This window comes from Malania oleifera, chromosome 5 (genome assembly GCF_029873635.1).
Source record: "Malania oleifera isolate guangnan ecotype guangnan chromosome 5, ASM2987363v1, whole genome shotgun sequence".
Classification (NCBI taxonomy): domain Eukaryota; kingdom Viridiplantae; phylum Streptophyta; class Magnoliopsida; order Santalales; family Ximeniaceae; genus Malania; species Malania oleifera.
Genome location: NC_080421.1, coordinates 111,814,936 through 111,834,136, shown reverse-complemented (window position 1 = coordinate 111,834,136; position 19,201 = coordinate 111,814,936). Strand labels below are relative to the sequence as shown.

The 19,201-nt window shown below is 37.4% G+C and overlaps 1 protein-coding gene across 2 annotated transcripts; it reads left to right on the top strand.

Moving 5' to 3' along the window:
* The first annotated feature begins 1,885 nt into the window (after positions 1–1,885).
* LOC131155118 (L-cysteine desulfhydrase) lies at positions 1,886–18,744 on the top strand. 2 transcript variants are annotated; one of them, XR_009136749.1, is made up of 3 exons: positions 1,906–3,449; positions 17,832–17,899; positions 18,343–18,744. XR_009136749.1 is itself a non-coding variant. In XM_058108046.1 (2 exons), the coding sequence occupies exon 1, from the start codon at positions 2,063–2,065 to the stop codon at positions 3,443–3,445; it is 1,383 nt and encodes a 460-aa protein (XP_057964029.1). In that variant the 5' UTR covers positions 1,886–2,062; the 3' UTR covers positions 3,446–3,449; positions 18,343–18,744. The 2 variants fall into 2 exon arrangements, 1 of the variants encoding a protein (XP_057964029.1); XM_058108046.1 differs by lacking the exon at positions 17,832–17,899 and having other exon boundaries at positions 1,886–3,449.
* The last annotated feature ends 457 nt before the right edge of the window (positions 18,745–19,201 follow it).

Here is a 19,201-nt window from a genome sequence, read left to right as displayed (position 1 = left end):
ATGAGTCTAGCTCAACATGTATTGCTTCTTTCCATTTTGGCAAATCATTTCAATATCGACATTCTTCTACAGTTTGAGGTTCAGACTCATAATCATTAATAGTTTTTGAAGCAATCGCATATGCAAACACATTGTCAACAACAACTTTATTTCTTCTCCGCATATTTCCAAATTTTAATGAGATCTCATAATTTTCCGATACTGGAAACACTTTTGATGTTGTGGAAATATGAGATTGTTGATCTATATTTCTTTTAACCTCTTCTTGAGTGCGTATGACCTCTTTTGGAGTGTCATTTTTATTCATTTTCTTTTTCTTTCAAGGAACAATATCCTTTGCACCAACTAGTCTACCACGCTTTTGGTGCATTTTAGATTCATTAGATGCTATTTCCACTGGGTGTTCTTCAAGAATAATCAATCAAATAGGAATATTTGCGGTCGGAACATGTGATTGAGTGACCTTTTTGGTGTCTGTAAAAATATCTGACAATTGATTTGCAGCATTTTGCAAATGAATTATTCTTTGAACTTCAAGTTCACATTGATTTGTGTGTGTATCAAGATTAAACAAAGTTGGTGTGCACCAATAAATTTCTTGTATTTTTAATCTTTTACCTTTTCCTTCTTCTAATGACGGGAAAATTGATTTATCAAATTGATAATCTAGAAATTCAGCTCTAAAAAGATCACCTGTTAGTGGTTCAAGAAATCTAATGATAAAAAGAGAATCAAAACCAACATAAATACCAAGCCGACGATGTGGTCCTATCTTACTTCGTTGCGCAAGTGCAATAGGAATATATACTGCACAACCAAAAATTCTAAGATGAGATATATTCGGTTGGGGGTTAATTACAAGTTGTGAAGGTGAAAACTTGTGATATGCAGTTGGTCTAATTCAAATTAAAGACTTAGCATGCACTATAGCATGACCCCAAGTAGATGCAGGATGCTTTGATCGCATAAGCATATGTCTAGCAATAAATTGTAAACGCTTAATGAAAGATTCCGCTAAACCATTTTGTGTATGAACATGTGCAATAAAATGTTTAACACTTATTCCTATTGACATGCAATAGTCATAAAATGTTTTTGAAGAAAATTCACCTACATTATCTAAACGGACAGTCTGAATGGGATGATTAGGAAAACTTGATCTTAACTTTATTATTTGAGCAATAAATTTAGCAAAAACAACGAAACTTAGAATAATATCAACGAAACTTAGGAAAATTCTCCATTTTATCAAGTTTATTTTGTATGATCTTAGAATAATATCAACGAAACTTAAGAGATTTTGCTATACCATTAGAGACTTGACTGTAATGATAAGGTGTTGTAAATAAAGTAAGAGAGAAACATCTAAAAGATTAAAGTAAAGAAATTTAGAGTTATAAAAATTCATTCGTCTAATTTTTTAAGAGTTAGATATTGTTAATTATCTTTTTTATATTAATTTTGATTGTAAAATATATTCTTATATAAGTAAAGATTATATTGACATTTCAAAGATTAATTTTATAATGAACCATATGAACATATTAAAAGTTATAACCTATTTTTGAAATATTCATCTACATATATAATACACAGGATTTACTACGTCATAGATTTATTCTTGCGCTTTAAATGGTATATTGAATTTATTTCCTGGTAAGGTTCACAAATTCTAACGCGGGGAGGCCCTGTCGACTTAACGATGACGCTGTGCCTTATCCTAGATGAATAATCGACTAACGCGTGGCGGCCCTGGCGGGTGCATTTAAGTTCGTCTAGTAAAACGACGTCATTTGTAGCGGTCAAATGGCTTAAACGACGACGTTGTGCCTCATCCCGGACGAATAATCGACCTGGCAAAACGACACTGGCCTTTTTTAATAAAGAAAACGACATATTTCACCCCCGTACTCAGTGAGCAGTCCACTGAAGGGAAAAAAGCCGCCAGCCCTCCGCCGCGTGATGAGACGCTAAACGGTCATTCCGCCTCCCACCTCCGGCCCAGTCATGCCATATCCGTCTCCCAAATCCCCGAAACCCTAAAAAATCTCAATATCCGGCCATGGATTCTCACAACCACCACGAAGAAGACGGAACAGAGAACGGCAACTACAACTCCTCCCACAACCATATATCCAAGAAGCCTAAGCTTTCTCCCTTCATTTCCGATTCCGAGATTCGCCGGGAGTTCGCGCACCACCGCCACGGCGTGGCCCGAATCAACAACGGCAGCTTCGGAAGCTGCCCCGCCTCCGTCATGGCCGCTCAGAAGAAGTGGCAGCTCCGGTTCCTCGAGCAACCGGATGAATTCTGGTTCAACCAGCTCCGCAAGGGCTTGATCGAATCTAGAACCGTCATCAAGAACCTCATCAATGCCGACGATGTTGACGAGGTCTCTATCGTCGACAACGCCACCACGGCCGCAGCCATCGTGCTCCAGCAAATCCACTGGGGATTCGCTGAAGGTAGGTTTAATAAAGGTGACTCCGTTGTAGTGCTTCACTGTGCGTTTCAATCCGTGAAGAAATCGATTCAAGCTTACGTGACTCGAGCCGGCGGGTCGGTAGTCGAGGTTCAGTTGCCGTTTCCTGTGAAATCGGACGAGGAGATTGTAGCTGAGTTTAAGAAAGGTTTAGAGAGAGGGAAGTGTAATGGTAGGAGTGTTAGGTTAGCTATTATTGATCATATCACCTCAATGCCGTGCGTTTTGATCCCTGTTCGCGAGTTGGTAAGGGTTTCCAGGGAGGAGGGCGTAGATCAGGTGTTTGTTGATGCTGCTCATGCTATTGGTAGCGTTCCTGTTGACGTGAAAGAGATTGGAGCGGATTTTTATGTCAGTAATTTGTATAAGTGGTTTTTCTCTCCTCCTTCAGTTGCATTTTTGTACTGTAGAAAGTCACCGTTATCATCCGAGATGCATCACCCTGTTGTTTCCCACGAGTATGGAAATGGATTGGCTGCAGAGAGTTCATGGATTGGCATGCGGGACTACAGTCCGCAGCTCGTTGTTCCTTCGGTATTAGATTTTGTTAATAGATTTGAAGGTGGGGTTGATGGAATCATGCAAAGGAATCACGATGCTGTTGTGAAGATGGGAGAAATGCTATCCAAGTCTTGGGGAACAAATATTGGATCACCTCCGGATATGTGTGCAAGTATGGTCATGGTTGGTTTGCCTTCTAAATTGTGCATCTCAAATCAAGAAGATGCTTTGAGGCTAAGATCACATTTGCGGGTCGGTCATGGTATTGAAGTTCCAATTCACTACCAATCTCCCAAAGAAGGTGAACTAGTATACCGGGATAAAGATGGTGGTTGCATAACAGGGTATGCCCGGATTTCTCATCAAGTTTACAATACATTAGAAGATTATAGCAGATTTGAGAAAGCTATTATTCAATTACTTGATGATCGGCGCACTTGCAAAATGCTTTTTATCGAGTGAAAAGGTATGCTATTTGCCGATGGATTTGCTGGTGAGCTATTTGTTTGTTACTTCTTATTACTAAAATACTGACACTGAGGCATGAGCATCTGTTTTATGTCTGCTCCTTGTGTTCATTTTGACTGTGTTTTTTCATCATGGAAGTATCTTGGATTATTTAAATAACATTAGGATACCCTGAAGTACAAAATCTACACTCTGAATTACCCAGTTGGCCCTCTGGCCGGGTTAGGGTTCTTCGTCAATTTTTAAGTCATGGACGAGCTATTTAATGTGTTTTGGGTTCTATCTCTGCAGAGCTCTCTCAGCTCTGCTTTCTACTTTTCAATTAAAAGTTTAGTGTACTGAATACTGTCATTGAATAGAATTCCCTACAATTATTATTGTTTAATCATTGCTACACTGTTTACTCAAAATACTAGTGTAGCTCAATAGTCATTTGCTGAGACAGAAATACCCTTCATGGGTTTAGACTATGGTATTGCTTTGCACTTCTTCTCTTTAGCATTTCCTTACCACATTGGCACTTGCGGGCACAGCAAAAAATGTTTGTCCTTTGTTATATTAAGGATATAGAGACAAGGCTAATGGCGGTCCTTTAACATTGAATCTACCATGTTCTGATGACATCAACCAAAAATTTCAATTGAAAAAATTCCTTTGCATCTACAATACCTATAATTTTAAGCCTTAAACAGCTATTTTGTTTGATGCTGAAGTCTGAATGCTTGCAGATAGCCCTTTTCTTTCCTTAATAAACTAGTTAGCACTTCCGTCCATAGAACTTTAAAGAGATTGAGATTTGAATATGCTGTAAGGTGTACTCCTGAATACCGAATTTCAGTTTGGTGCATTGTTTCTGTTGTTTCTATTTTCATGTTTTTGTGTGTGTTGTGTTTGCTTTTTGTTTTTGGTAGATAAAAGAAAAACTATTATTAAGAGTAAGGAGAGATCGCAAGGATTGGAGAACCAGAAGTCTCCTGCTAAATCTAAAAACAAACACAAGAAAACAACAAGAAACAACTAAAAAAACAGAGCCTGGAAATCTCGTTGCTCATTAATCAGCCGCAGCTCGGAAACCATCGAACTGGTGAACTCTATGGCGAAACCAGAAAATTACCCTACTTTAAACAAAAGCAGGAACCATCACTCTTCCATTGAAAATTCCAAAATTTTGTTCCAACCAAATACACCATACCAGAGCAAAAGTCACACACCTCCAGTGTATTATCTGCTCCTTTTGACCTCCAAAACCCTTATTGACATAGGACAAGAAGCAAGACCTTGGGAAGATCCTTGTTGGAGAATAATTAAGAAGAGTCGGGTCGAAAACTTGTTGAGTTTATTTAGTACCTTATTATTTGTTTAGTATTAGTATGTGTATTTAGGTGTTGTTTGTAGTATTTATGTATTCTATGGGTATGTTTGTAATTTAATGTAGTTTTAGGGGTTTATATGTAATTTCATGTGAAGCGGCTTTCTTATAAATAGGGCGTGAAAGCCATGTTGTAAGCAGTTATTGTTGAATATGAATTTGAAAAATGAACGTGAGACGTGAGTTCCCCTTGGTTTCTCCTCTCTTCTCCCTTCCCCTTCCTTCCTATCCTCTATTTCTTCTAATCTCTCCCATGGCTGATGATTCTTGATGCTGCCTCTGCATGACTTATGTTGCATTTGAATCTTGCAAAGTATCAATGAAAGGAAAGGATTATGAAAGAGTGAACTTTTTCTTATTTGGTTGTCGGGGAAAATGAGTAAGAAAATAAAATATATAGTATATCAATGTACAATTTTTATTTTTGTTTGTTATGAACCATGTTTTTTTTTCTTCTTGATTTGCATTTGATTTCTTTTTCATTTTTAACAATATTTAGGATAGAGATAAAATATAGTGGAAAACAAATTTCCTTCTTATTTCTTTTCACTTAAAAAACTCTTGATCTAAATGGAGCCTTAAAGCTTTGATGAAAAAAACTCTCCAAAGTAGAAGAGCTCTCGAAATGAAGCCCCAAACACGCCAAAAAGTTCGCTCTAGATTCCCAAGAAAAAGGACCATAGAAAAATTAATGCGCATGATTTCACTGTGTCAATAACACTAAACATGAACATGGGGAGACAAAGATTTAAAGGATCTTAAGCTTCTAACCTAAAGCAAATTATATAGGAAAAGAAATTTATTAAGAGAGAAGAATGTTTAGAGGATGAGGAATCCTCAAAAAACTAAAAAAGAAGCATAAGAAGTATTATGAAAAAACTAAGAACAAGTCAAAAGAGACTGCAGTGCTAAATGACCAATGACCAGAATCACAATGATAGCTCTCTCAACAGAAGACATAATCATAGTGGTAGCTCTCTCTCTCTCTCTCTCTATAATATGTGTTAAAAACATACAATGACCATAATACCCTTACTAACTCACACTTACTAACATACACTAGCACATACTAGTATTGCTAAATGAAAAAATAACCATTAACAATCCCTTTCTTGCTGGAGCATAGGTATCATATTGATGTAGGACAAGAAGCAAGGCCTTGGGAAGATCCTTGTTAGAGGATACTTAAAAAGAATTGGTCGAGGATTGTTGAGTTTATTTAGTAATTTATTATGTGTTTAGTGTTAATTAGTATAGGATTATGTGTATTCGGGGGTGATTTGTAAAATTTGTGTGATTTAGGTTTTAGGGATGTCTGTGCAATTTCATGTGTAGAGGGCCTAGAGGCTTTCTTATAAATAGTGTGTGAAAGCCATGTTGTAGATAGTTGATGTTGAATTTGAATTGAGTTGTGAATGTCGGTTGCTCCTGTATCTCCTCTCTCCTCCCTTCCCCTTCCTTTCTCTCTTCAATTTCTTCTAATCTCTCCCATGGCTGCAGATCCTTGATGCTACCCCTCCATCATTTGGTATCACAACCACATTCACTTTCTTCCATTTCAATTCCCCCATCTTTTTCCTTTCACTCTTCTTCCCCCCCCCACCCCCATTGTTCTGCAACTTCTATCTCCCCATGCTGTTGCTTCTTCTTCTTCTTCTTCTTCTTTTCCATCACTCTCTCTGATTCTTCTCTGCCCTGAAATTCCCAGGGAAAAAAAAAAAAAAAACGAAAAGCAGTTCTGACCATTTTAGAAAATTCCAGTCGTGTCCTATTTTTCGAAACCCAAATTTTCAGCCTAGATTTTACAACACCATCCACACCGACAAAAACAGAACCACCTGAAATCTTACCCCTCGATGTTTCTTCACCGTCTGACTACCAGAGAATCCCACATCCTGGCAGAATATTTCTCATCCATCGGCCCTTCGAAACCCTAAACCTAATCTTTCCTTATCACACAACCAGCACCACTGCAATCCTCACTCCTTGATCTACTCTCGATTGGAGTTCCATTGCTGGAGGTGCATCGCTGGCAGCACATGTGCCCCATGTGCCGGCGACCTGCAACTGGGAAATTTCCAGTGTTCTGCAAGTTCCCGTCTTGCAAGAAATTGGTTCCAGCCGCGAGAAATTAGTGTTTCCACCTGTGATTTTGACTTGCAGCATGGTATGTTGGTTCCAGACTTGTTATTGAGCAAGTGAGTGCGATAAATTGCTATGAGAAGCAAGAAGTTGCTGCTGCCAGCTTTGGAAATCAGATTTTATTGCTGTATTTGTGAGTTTTCTGACTGAATTTGTTTCATTTCTACGTGATACTCAAGATTAAAGGTGACTTGAAGAAGGTTCTTGACTAAGTAGGAGTCAAATTTGTGGCTTTGCTTGATCAGATTGACAATTGAGGGCAAATTCTGTTTAAGGCTCATGGTGATTTAAAGCTGCAGCATATGCATACATAAATTCAGCAACATGGTGACAAATTATAGGAAAAAGGAATGCCATTTGCCAAACTTTGGGCACAATTTCAAGCTTTTCAACACCTTTCTCAAATGTGGCAAAAAGGTTTGCAAAATCATCATTGATGTGAAAAACCTAGTTCTTCCAACATGTTCTTCAACAAAAAAGTTCACATGTAGTGTAAGCCATGACCCTATACTCTTAACTCAACACTTCACTTGGGCATCACATATTGTTTCTTACTCTTTTAGGAAACCAAATTACTACCAACAAAGTTACAACATCCGATTGTGGATCTTTTGTCGAAAGGTGACCTAACCCAATTTGCATCTGTATATCCCTCAATACAAGTGTTATCCAAATTTTGATATAAGAGACTGCTCCTAGGTGCACCTTTGAGATATCTCAAGATGCAAATTACTACATTCCAATGACTTGCTCTTAGAGAATCAAGAAATTGACTCACAACACTTGTTGTGAAAGACATAACTTGTGTGACTGTGAGATAATTTAACTTGTTCTCAGAGAATCAAGAAATTGACTCACAACACTTGTTGTGAAAGACATAAGTTGTGTGACTGTGAGATACTTCAACTTTTTGTATCATTCCGGGTTGTGTGACAAATCAATTATATTTGGCACTAACTAGGCTTTCGTATAGGCTATTCTCCTAAAGCTAAATTAGGAAACATGATTTGGGAAATAATAGTAAATCCTAATTAATGATAATAGCAAATATTAAATGCAGCAAAAATTACAAAATCAAGTCCAAATATCCGAAATTATGGCTATGCATATGGTAAGCACAAAGATCTCCTAGTGTCTTAATCTTTCTCGTACGCGACCTCTTGACATTCCAACAATCTCAGTTATAGGGAGGTTGAAAAGCTCTCTTGCTATTTAGTTTGTTGGATTCATACCCGCCTTCTAATAGAGGGATGTTGGGATATAAACTTTGAATGTCTCTAGTGTATTTTTTGGTTATCCTTTTATACTTATTTAATTCATTCTTCTACTTCCCTCCTTCTTGCTAATCACTCATGGAAAACCGAGGTACCCTTTGGCCTATATGTTAAGGCTTTTGTAAGGTTGATCATTGGGGGCATTTGGATCAGGTTATATTGAAGGATTCTTGGGAATATGGCATCTGAATGTTGGATGTCTACTTCTGGGAACCATGGGAACCCTATGTGGCATCTTAGATCCAAAATATTTAAAACCCACTCTACAGGTAATTTTGGATTCTTAGGAATCGAATTGCTTGGGACAAAAATATCCCTACCATTCTTTACTCATGAATGAAATTGCCCCACCATGTTCACTCTTATTAGTGTTTTTGATAGAAAAAGAAACTTTATTGAAATTAGCAAGGGGAAGCAGATACAATAAATAAGAACAAGATGTCCTCACTCATGGAAATGGATAAGACAAATCTGCCTCTAATTAGTAGTCCAACCAGTTCCAGTTGACATCCTGAAAACAGAAGCCCTTAAAAAAGCCTGTGCTATAAGCCCAAAGAGAAGTTAAATACTGCCCCTTGTCAGATAAAAGCACCCTTGATAATCTCTTCCTAGGAAAAAATTCAAGCATTCCTTTACAACCAAATTCCCCACAACACAGCACAAAGAGCGCACCTCCAGAACCTCTTAACATCCTTACCCTTTCAAAAACCAAAAACCAGCAAAAGAATAGTCATCCAAGAACTCTGAAAAGTGTACTCCACAAGCCCATGCAAATGAACAGTGTTGAAACCAGTGTTTTAAAAGGCATTCGTAAGGCGCGCCTTGAGGCGTTTTGGGCTTAAAATGCCCTGAGGCATAAGTGGAAAGGCAAAAAACCTAAAAGGCGTACACCTCAGGGGGAAACACTTGCCTTTTATGCCTCAAATTGGAAGGCGTACACATTTCGGGCTGCCTGATTTAAAATATAAATAAAAAAAAGTAGCCAGAACTCTGAATCTGAAGCCTAAAACTGCTTTCCTCCCTTTCTTGACGAAGCTTCTTCTCTCTCGACGATTCCTCCAGGGACGTCTTCTCCTCTATCGACGATTCCTCCAGTGACGATTCTTCTCTCGACGAAGCTTCTTCTCTTTTCTCGACTAGAGTAGAGGAGAGCCAGAGGGAAATGAGAGTGCTCAAAGGGTTCACTGGTTGCTGATTTGCTGCTGATCGAAGAATTGAACACCGAAGCTGTTGAACAGAGCTGCTGGGTGCTATTTTGCCCTAGATTTCAGATTTTGGGCTCAATGTAAAAATTTTGTGCCCTCTTTTACAGTAAAAACCAATGTTTTAAAATGCACCTAAGCTTTTTAATTTTAAATTTTAAATTTAATGGGAACCATTTGTTATGTTTTGGCCTTTATGATATTTAAAAATTATGTTATTTTTTCTCCATTATTCTAAATTTTTTTTCATTTTTTACTATATATAAATTGATTTTATTTATTAATTATTTAAAAAAACACAGTCTCAAAATGCTTAGGCCTCACCTCGCGGAGGGTAAAACGCCTTGCCTTACGCTTTGTCTTTTGAAACATTGGTAGAAACAAATGAGACACATCCTTAAAGCTCCCACATAAAACATGTATTGGGGACAAAGCTTTAGAAGGCCTCCTACTCTTTGCAGATTGTTTGTGTTGACTTTCTTAAGCACCACTAGCCAAACAAATTCTATTATCTTAGAAGGAACTTTAGCCTCTTGTATACCCCTATATAGAGGAAAAAATGCATCAGCCTTAATAAAGTGAGAAAGAAGAGATTTACATGAATAATCCTCCGAAATCCAAAGATCAAACTCTACCATCACTCCAACAGTCCAACCAGCTATATGGCAATCCTCCAGCACAATAAGCAAAGAAGATAGCTCCTCCAACTCTCTCTCATTTGAATCCCTTCTAAAAGGAAAATTCTCAGAAAAGGAGCCCCTCTAAAGCAGAAGAAATGATGAAATCTCATTGTTGTGCGAGAAAAGACACTACAATTGAGAAAAGAACAGGTTAAAAGCCCCTACCCATTGCCCAAACATCTTCCCAAAACCAAATATGATTACCTCTATCCAAAACCTAATCGGGCTGGTATCCCCTCGATGCCTTTTCAATAGATTCCCTTTATTTATCAAAAAAAAAAAAAAATGTTAAGGAAGAAAGAAGGGTAGAAGCCATAAAGGAAAAAAAAAAAAAAAAAGATTCTCATGACATGGTAATATCTTATCTGTTACTTGAGATACGAGGAAAGTGATTCTAGGAGGGAATTTAGGATAACCAAAGCCAATTGTTTTTCCGTAGTAAAGTTAGCATCAACTATTTGCTGCAAATTAGGATATCTTAGAAGGCTTTGTCCCATGAAATGTGTGTGATGTGAGGTGCTAGTGATAAGTCTTATACAAACTTGTTTTTCCACTCCTCTATAGCTTGGAATTAATGTAATAAGCTTTTTTAATTTGTTTGGTAAGTGTTTTGCGTGCCCAACCTTCAAGAAAGCTTTTTTATTGATTGCTTTTTTTTTAGGTTTTAGGAGGCATAAGGATGCAAGAAGGTTATGGTGGTGTGCTTTTTGCCTATGCATTTCTTTTGAGATGTGACATGATTAGATTTTTGGAATCTCTGTGAGGATTCTCACTAGCAAATCTTTTCGTACTGATCTTTAGTGTGATTTGATGGTTTTGCTAGCTTAATTATTTTGTTGTATTAATTTTTTTTGTTTGTCTTCTCTTTCTTTTTTTAGGGGAATACTTTATCCTCCTTGTACATTATACTTTCTATGAATATCTATTTTCCTTTTAAATTTAAAAAGACTCACAAATCTCTAGTCATATCATTAAACCTTGGATGAGAGGGCTGTAAATTGTCAAACTTGGCTGGACTGTTGTATTTGCTTTATTTTTGTTGCTTTTTTTATTTGTTTATGTTTGATTCCAAAAATGAAGAAAAAAAATGAACATGGGTGTGATATTTCTTAGAAACATGTGTTGACATGAGCAAAAACAAGTGTTGGAAAATGTGTTTGATGTAGTTAATGAATTTAAGGGTTCTGGCATAAATGAAAGAAAAGGGGAACAACATCACAGTGAGATCCTAATCTCAATATGAAAGGGGGATATGATGAAATTGCTAGATAGTATGGACTTATTTGGATTAAGCCTTGTAATGGACACCTACTAAATGATGACTTTCAAATTCAGGGAAACCCTAGAACTAATAATGGAATTAAGAAAAATGGGCAGTCCTGAGCCAAATCATATTTTCCGAAGACAAACAACGGTTTAGAAAGTGAGAATAAAAGAAACTAAAAGAAGTTTTAGCTGGTGGAGATGAAGGACTAATAAATACCTATTGGAGTGGCAAATACGTTGGTGAAGGTGAAGAAAGATTTGGTCTGGTGTGAAGGGCTGATAGGTGACAAAGCCAATTATGGAACGCTTATGAAAGAAGGGGAAAGGGTCTTGATTCAAAAGCACAAGCTCTTATTTTGGCATTGCCAAGATGACTTGGGCCCAATTTGGGAAGTTTTTTTAGTGCATTATTGGTCTTTAATTAATGTTCTCTTAAGTTGTCTTAAGGTTTAGAATATTACTTCATGTTTTTTTATTTTTGGGGCACTTTGAAGTTCATCAGTGTGTGTGTGAAAGAGCACTTGTGTTGTGCTTTTGTGACACTTGAGATTGGCTATTATTATAGGAAGTAGCATTTGAGATTAAATAGGACATTGTCTTCTCAGCTCAATTCTAAATTAGATTGCTGTTGAATCCTTGCTAATCTAAAGAGAATTCTCCATTGGAATTAAGTATTGAGCTAGGGGATTGGAGGATTCTTGTAGGAGCCATTACTCTCAAAGGTAATGGAATAAGTGATTGGTGATGCATTGCAAAATCATGCACCACAAACTCGTTTTTCTCTAATTTTCCATTATTTATTTATTTATTTATTTATGGGGGGGGGGGGGGGGAGGGTTGGGTTTCAGTCAACTCTATTATACACAAAAAGATGGCTGTTTTTTTTTTGATAACAAAAAAGTTTCATTCATAGAATAGGAATGTACAAGAAGGAGAGAGTAAAGCATCCCCTTTCAAAACTCTGTTACCCCAGAAAAATAAAAAATGACAAACCAAAAAGAACTTTAAAAACAACCTAGAAAATCAGCAGGTCCCATCATTTCAACAAGGAAAGCCATTACTGGTCACGCTGAACATCCGAAAAGCACATTCCCATGGAGTTCCCATTACCCACACACCAAAGAGAAGCCAAATGTTGAATCTTCTCCCAAACCAGTGAAAGAGACCCAGTAAAAATGTGCATGTTTCGTTCCATCCACAAAACCTAATAAACAGCAAATAAGGCACAATTCCATAAATCCTTAACCTCCTTTTTCTTGCCTAATCCAAAAAAATGAATTGCCAAAAACTCTTCCATTGTCTTTGGACAAACTCAACATTCCTCAAAATAACTCATCCACAAAACGATGCCTGTTTCTGTTAGCATTTTATCTGTAAGATAATAGTATGCATAAAAAATTGGGAATAATGAAATTGGGAATTAGGATGCATATTTAGTGCCAAAATTGGGAATGCCAAGTTGCCATCTCTCAGTGTGATCCTCAAGTGTATGACTAATTGGTCTTGCATAAGTTGGAAAATTAATGCTTCCCTTGCTTATGATAATCTGATGCTAGTCATTGCGGGGGAGAGGGAGTGGGGGATAATTTGTGAATTGGACATGGAAGAGGAATATGATCATGTCTGTTGAGGCTTTTTTGCTCTATAATTAGGGTTGGCTTTGGTGTTTTAATGAGAAAATGGATTAGTAATTTATATGTACACCAATGTTTTCTACAATTGTGAATTGTCCTTGGGGTCTTTTGAGTTGTTTAAGGGCTTTACAAAAGATGTTTTGATTTGCCTTCTATCGACACCAAATTCTAGTCTGGGGGCATACTGATGGATGGGATGTGTTATAGCATGGAAATCCCCCAAACAAGAAAGTTAAAAGGGGTGGATAAGATTGAGAAATTACAAAATTGAAAATGCTGAGTCGCCACCTTTATTATTATTTTTTTTAGGGAAAATAAAGTAAAAATCCCTTTGAGGTCTATGACATAGAGAATAAGTATACTTGTGCATGGGGAAGGTGGTAGACTAACCATTCTAAGGGGAATTAGCGAACTAGAACCCTACTAACATCCGTTCTGAGAACGGATATTGTTATGTGTGCGTGTGTCCTAACTAAAAATGGTGAGGAAGTGCGTGCATTTGGGGAGGGGGGGGGGGGGTTGGGAAGGATATCACAAGTTTCAAAATTGGGTGAACAAATGAGGAGATCCATAGAATCACTCCATTTTGTGGACGATATTGTCTTCTTTTCTGTAGCATAATCTCAACAAATTTTGATTAGATATGTGTTTTGTTTTGAGGTGGTTTTATTGTTCCCTTCTGGAGGAGTGAATATTGGACTTTTGGCTGATATGTTGGTTGCAAGGAGGGGGTTTCTTCAACTGAAGTACTTTGACCTTCCTCGGGGAGCTAAATTCAAAGAGAATAAACAATGTGGAGGCCTATAATTCAATGATTTGTTTGTGAGCTTGCTAGATGGAAGAGGACTTAGCTTTCCTAGGGAGCAAAATTGACATTGATCAAGAGCATGCTGTGTAATCTTTCTATTGACTGTTTATCATCTCCTTTTCCCTATCATGTTTTTGATGTCAAAGATCACGGGAGGTTCAGAAGAGATTTTCATGGGCAATGTTAGAAAGGATTTAAAGTATCAATTGGTGAAATAGGGAGCGGTGAAGCAGTCTATGTACATTGGAGGTTTGACCACTGGGGTATGACCCAATTTTTCACTTCAACAAAGCCCTTGAGAATGGTTTTTGTGGCTGAATATGGCCTAGATCATAATGGTTGGACAACAAAGGGTGCAGGAAATCCCATGAGGCAGGAGTTTGGAAGTAGAATTTTTTGTATTATAAAAGAAGTTATATTAAGGAAGAGAATGTACAACCATGGCGAGGATACTAAATCCTCAAAAAAGAAAATAAAAAACAATAGTAAAAAACTCGAAAAGAAAAAAAAAAAGGAATAAAAGCCAAAAAAAAATAAAATAAAAAAATCTGCTTTGATCACCAGGGAATCCCCTCGTTAATCCCTTCCCGTCATAGTTCACCAAACACTTCAAAATATCTTCCCATCCAGAAGTACTCCTTTTTCACATTCAAAATACTACTCCCTATGCTGTCCTCATCTGTAACATCTCTTGATCTCTTACTTTTCTTACTCAATTTGGCTCTCTCACCATTTAGCTCTTTCACGATGTTTAAAACACTTTTGGAATCCCTCTTTATAATTTTATGTATTATCTCACCAGACAGTTCTTACTTATCTTCATAAAGTTTCCTCCCTTCAAAACCCATTTGCAGTTCCTCAAGACAAACGTAAACCTTGCCACTCAAATTATCTGAATTGACTTACCAGCTAGATTTCCCACTGGACCAAAAATGAAATCCTGGTTTTCAAACTCACAAGAGTTAACATCCTTGGAATTCCCCCTATTATCATTTTCCTCCAGCCAAGGAGAAGCAGCACACCTTTCTACTTCCATTGCGTGCTTTTTTACTTTTATTGGAGCATTACTCCTCGTGATCGCCAAGGATGTTATTTGAAGAGGAGCACAAACTAGGGCTAATCGGATGACCTTGTACTTGCATTCGAAGATGAATGCAGTTCATCTTGCTTCTGCTCTGAGGGACGCTGAATTCACGTAACTTCACAAGTCATGGGCGGAAAGGCTTCCTTATGGTTAGGGATCTGTAGAGACTTTTGGGCCTGCCCATTTAATTGGCCCACGTGCGCATCTGTAGAGACTTTCTCACTACCTGAAGTCTGGAAGTAGACTAAGAAAGGATGGGATGAGTTTGTCGTGCACATGCAGTTTGATGTGGGGATTAGTTTATGTACTTCTTACTTAAATGGTAGTGTGGCTTTGTATGTGCTGTTTGTGAATTATATACGGTATTGGGAGACAGAAGCCTGCTTGAATTTTTTTAATTTGTTGTTGTATGACAGGAGTTTATTTGCAAGGATAAGGCTCAGCTAGTTGGAAACTGAATAGTGGGCGCTTTGTAATGTTGAGTCTTGCCAATTAGTTGTCACAAATGACGCTTTGGTGGAGGAATGCATGACTTTTCCTTGAAGGCAATTTGGAAGACAGACATCCCCCAAAGTTGGATTTTTATTTATTTATTTATATATGAGTGGAGTCTGGATTAGTAAATAAAGTAGTAGGTTTGTAGAATAGGAGAAGAGCCTTTACTTTCTATGTTATCATTAAAGTTTAGAACACTAGGGGGCAGTATGGGGCAGAAAATTCACAATAGATAATCTTCAAAGAAGAGGCAACATATGGTGAGCATATGATATTTGTGTTAGAGATGCAGTTGACACAAATATGGATGGCTATAAGACCAGCTATGCTATATGGGTCAGAACATTGGGCAACTAAGAAACAACATATCCAAAAAATAGAAATTTCCGAAATGAGATTGCTAAGGTTGATTAGTGGTATAACGTTAGAAGATAGATTAAGGAATGAACATATTTGCCACAAGCTAGCATAGCACCTGTAGAAGATGAGGAAGGGGTGGCTCAAATGGTTTGTGCATTTGCAATGTAGGCTAAATATTGACTAATGAGGAGTGAGCTAGTTACTGGTAGCGGCAGTAGAAGGGGTAGGGATAGAGTTAAAATAATGTGGAATGGAATAGTGAGTTAGGATTTAATATCCCTTGAATCAGTGTTCTAAAAGGCATTATTAAGTTGCGCTTCAATGCTTTTTTCTACCCCAAACGCACCAAGGCGCAATTATAAAGGCGAAAATCCCCAAAGGCGTGCACCTTCTTGCGCTGGGTGTATGCTTCGACCCAATAAGCAAACCTTTTATGCCTTTACCAGAGATGTGTACCCATTATAGATTGTGTACAGAATGTGAATGTTAAGGTTCTTGCTCATTCGTTCATTGAGATTCTTCAAATCATGAAGCCTCCATTAATGAATGATCCTCTCTCACGACCTTTGACAACGTTTCAGATGATCAATTGACTCCAAATCTTCCTACTCTAGCAACTTTATCTTCTTGGGTGATCTCTCTCCATGTTAAGGATTTGACATATCCTCAACACTTGAAGTGCTTCAGACCTTCTCCAGATCTTCAGTGTCTTCTCTCTTCTTTGTGACCTCTATCTCATTCCATGAGTAGCTATGACTGTTTGAGGACCTATCTTCCACTGCATGGCCTCTCTCCCATTGTATTTGGAGATTGTTTGGCAGAAAGAGATCACGGGATATGAGAAGCAAGCAAGTTGAGAGAGAGAGAGAGGAGAAGATTTAAGAGATGCTGAGAGATGAGGATCAAGAGGGACAAAAGACTGGAGAGATGTGGGACTGGGATCTGCTGTGAAGTTTATGTATATGTATATATATATTAAGGACATGTGGCTCTTTTTAACCAAGAAAAGCACGCATGTACTGAGATCTGAACTTGAAGTTCTGACATCAGCTCTACTTTAAGTTATTTAGATTTTAAAACTATATAATAAAATTTAGATGAAGTTTAATATTTATAATTTATTAATTTGTATTTTTAATAAAAAATTAAATCCCAAAAAGGCTTACGCCTCAGCGCCATGAGGCTTATGCCTCGCCTTATGCCTTCGCCTTTTGGAGCACTGCCTTAAATTGTTGGAGGTAATTGCCTGAGATTGTGTAAATTGGCCTAAAAGGATTCATGCGGCTGATCCCAAGCTAATGTTACTTAAGGCTTGATTTGTTTTTTATGCAGCCTGATATGATGCAGCATCTCTGATGTGGGACAGCATTAAGGTTCTGCGGCCATGGGGAGAAATTAGAAGAAATTGAAGAGAGGACGGGGAAGAGAGAAGAGAGGAGATACATGGGGAAATCACATGCTACTTTCAAGTTCAAATTCAAAAACCAACTTCTACATGGCCTTCACACACTATTTATAAGAAGGCCAACAACACAGGAAATTACACGTATACCCCTAAAATTACATGAAATTACAAACATGCCCATAAAATACACAAATATTACAAACAAGTCCCCCAAATACATAAACCTAATACAAGCAAACTAAACACATAATAAACAACTAATTATCTATGTGCATTTAGGTTTAAAGGCATAATAATCTATTGACCCTATACTTCATGTAGGCCTCCAAATTGGGTCAAAATGATCCATCAATCTCTTTTCACATTAGCAGTGGAGTTCCCAGTTGTGGAATCAAGCTTGCTAGATTCTAGGCATCTTCTGGATCCCCTCAGGATCAGTGGAAGAGGAATTATGGACCTGGAGGGGTATATATAGCTCCAAAGAAAGGAGGAAAAATATTATGCTTATTCCCCACATTTTTTGTATGGCGAAAGGAAAGGATAGAAGAGCACTTTCAATAAAGGCAGATGGCCACAGTCCAAGATTTTGTGTGCCGAGCGTCACAGATTTTGTTTAGTTTTTGTCTTATAAATGAAATTGATCATGTATGGTGGGCTGCAGGTGAATTCATGAGGACTTTCAAGGGGTAACACATACTGACTTCTTGGATACAATTTCACTGTATTTGGGTGCGTATTTAGATTTATGTGAAATTTTTTGAATTTAATGGAATTTTGTATTGTATTTTGTTCAATTCAACTTATTTAAGTTCAAGACTCGATACCATGTTCCCAAGTGCAGTGTTCCCATGCCATGTTCCTGAATGCAGCAATAGTGTCAAAAGTCAGGGTGTAAGACTCTGATTGTGAGCATAGACTTTGTTTCATGCCTTTGATTTGGATTTTTGTGGATTTATATAAAATTAATACAAATTTGTGCTGTATGTTGTTCAAATCTATATGAATCCAAATATGAGGTCTAAACTCCAGGCTTCCAAACACAGAGTAAATGTCTCTGAACATTAAAATACATTTGCTTATTTTGTGGGGAGCACATGCTAAATCTGATACTGCAACTTTAAAAAATACCTTCCTCTGATTCTCTTTTATTTTGTTTTGTATTTTTTTGGCAGTAATATTTGATGCTCTGAGCACCTTCAGTGAAATAATATTACTCATATTTGCTGATGCACGCGGGTCAGAGGAGTCCTTCGAGTAGTTGTGGAGCGGAAACTGTTGTATGTACTCTCCAGAACTGGTAAGGTTTCATAGAAACCTTCACCAATTGTAAGCTGACTTTTCTAGTTTGTGGGGCTCTGTTAGTAAGCATCCCCTTTCGTTTCTCTTGAAAATAAGCTCACTAGCAGTATTCTTTTTAGTAATCCTGTCATTGTCACTTGAATTCAACAGCATTGATTGGTTCATGGGCATTGCTGAATAGGATCCATCTTGAGGATTTTTTGCATTCTTTTTCCCCCCCTGTCTAGGTGCTTGAGTTTTATTCAATGAATATAATCCATTTTCGTACATAAAAATATTTTCTGTTGTTGTGTAGGTTCAGTCCCTAGTTTATGCACTTATTTTTTTGGAAAAGGGACCCATTACTGGTTCTTAAAATAATCACAGATGAGCAAGTAAAACTGTCCAGGACGATAATTTTTTCAGTTTCTAAGGGTGTTGGGAGTCCTGACTTTTTGAGTTAAGGCTTCATATATTAGGGCAACTATAAAGCATTAATTTTGTGTCTGATGAGAGGAAAAAGTGGAAGTATAGGAAGTAGTTCTATTCAATGACACTATAACAAACATAAGAAACGAAAAATGCACAACACTTCAGCCATTGAATATAAATAATTTCATTATTTTAGTTTCGTTTCTTCCTTGCTTCCTCTTACGAAACAAAGGATAGCTCTCAAACTAAATGTTTGTGCAAATTGTGAGGGAGAGAAGTTTGGACTTGGGCAATTTGTACCAATGTTTTAAAAGGCGTACG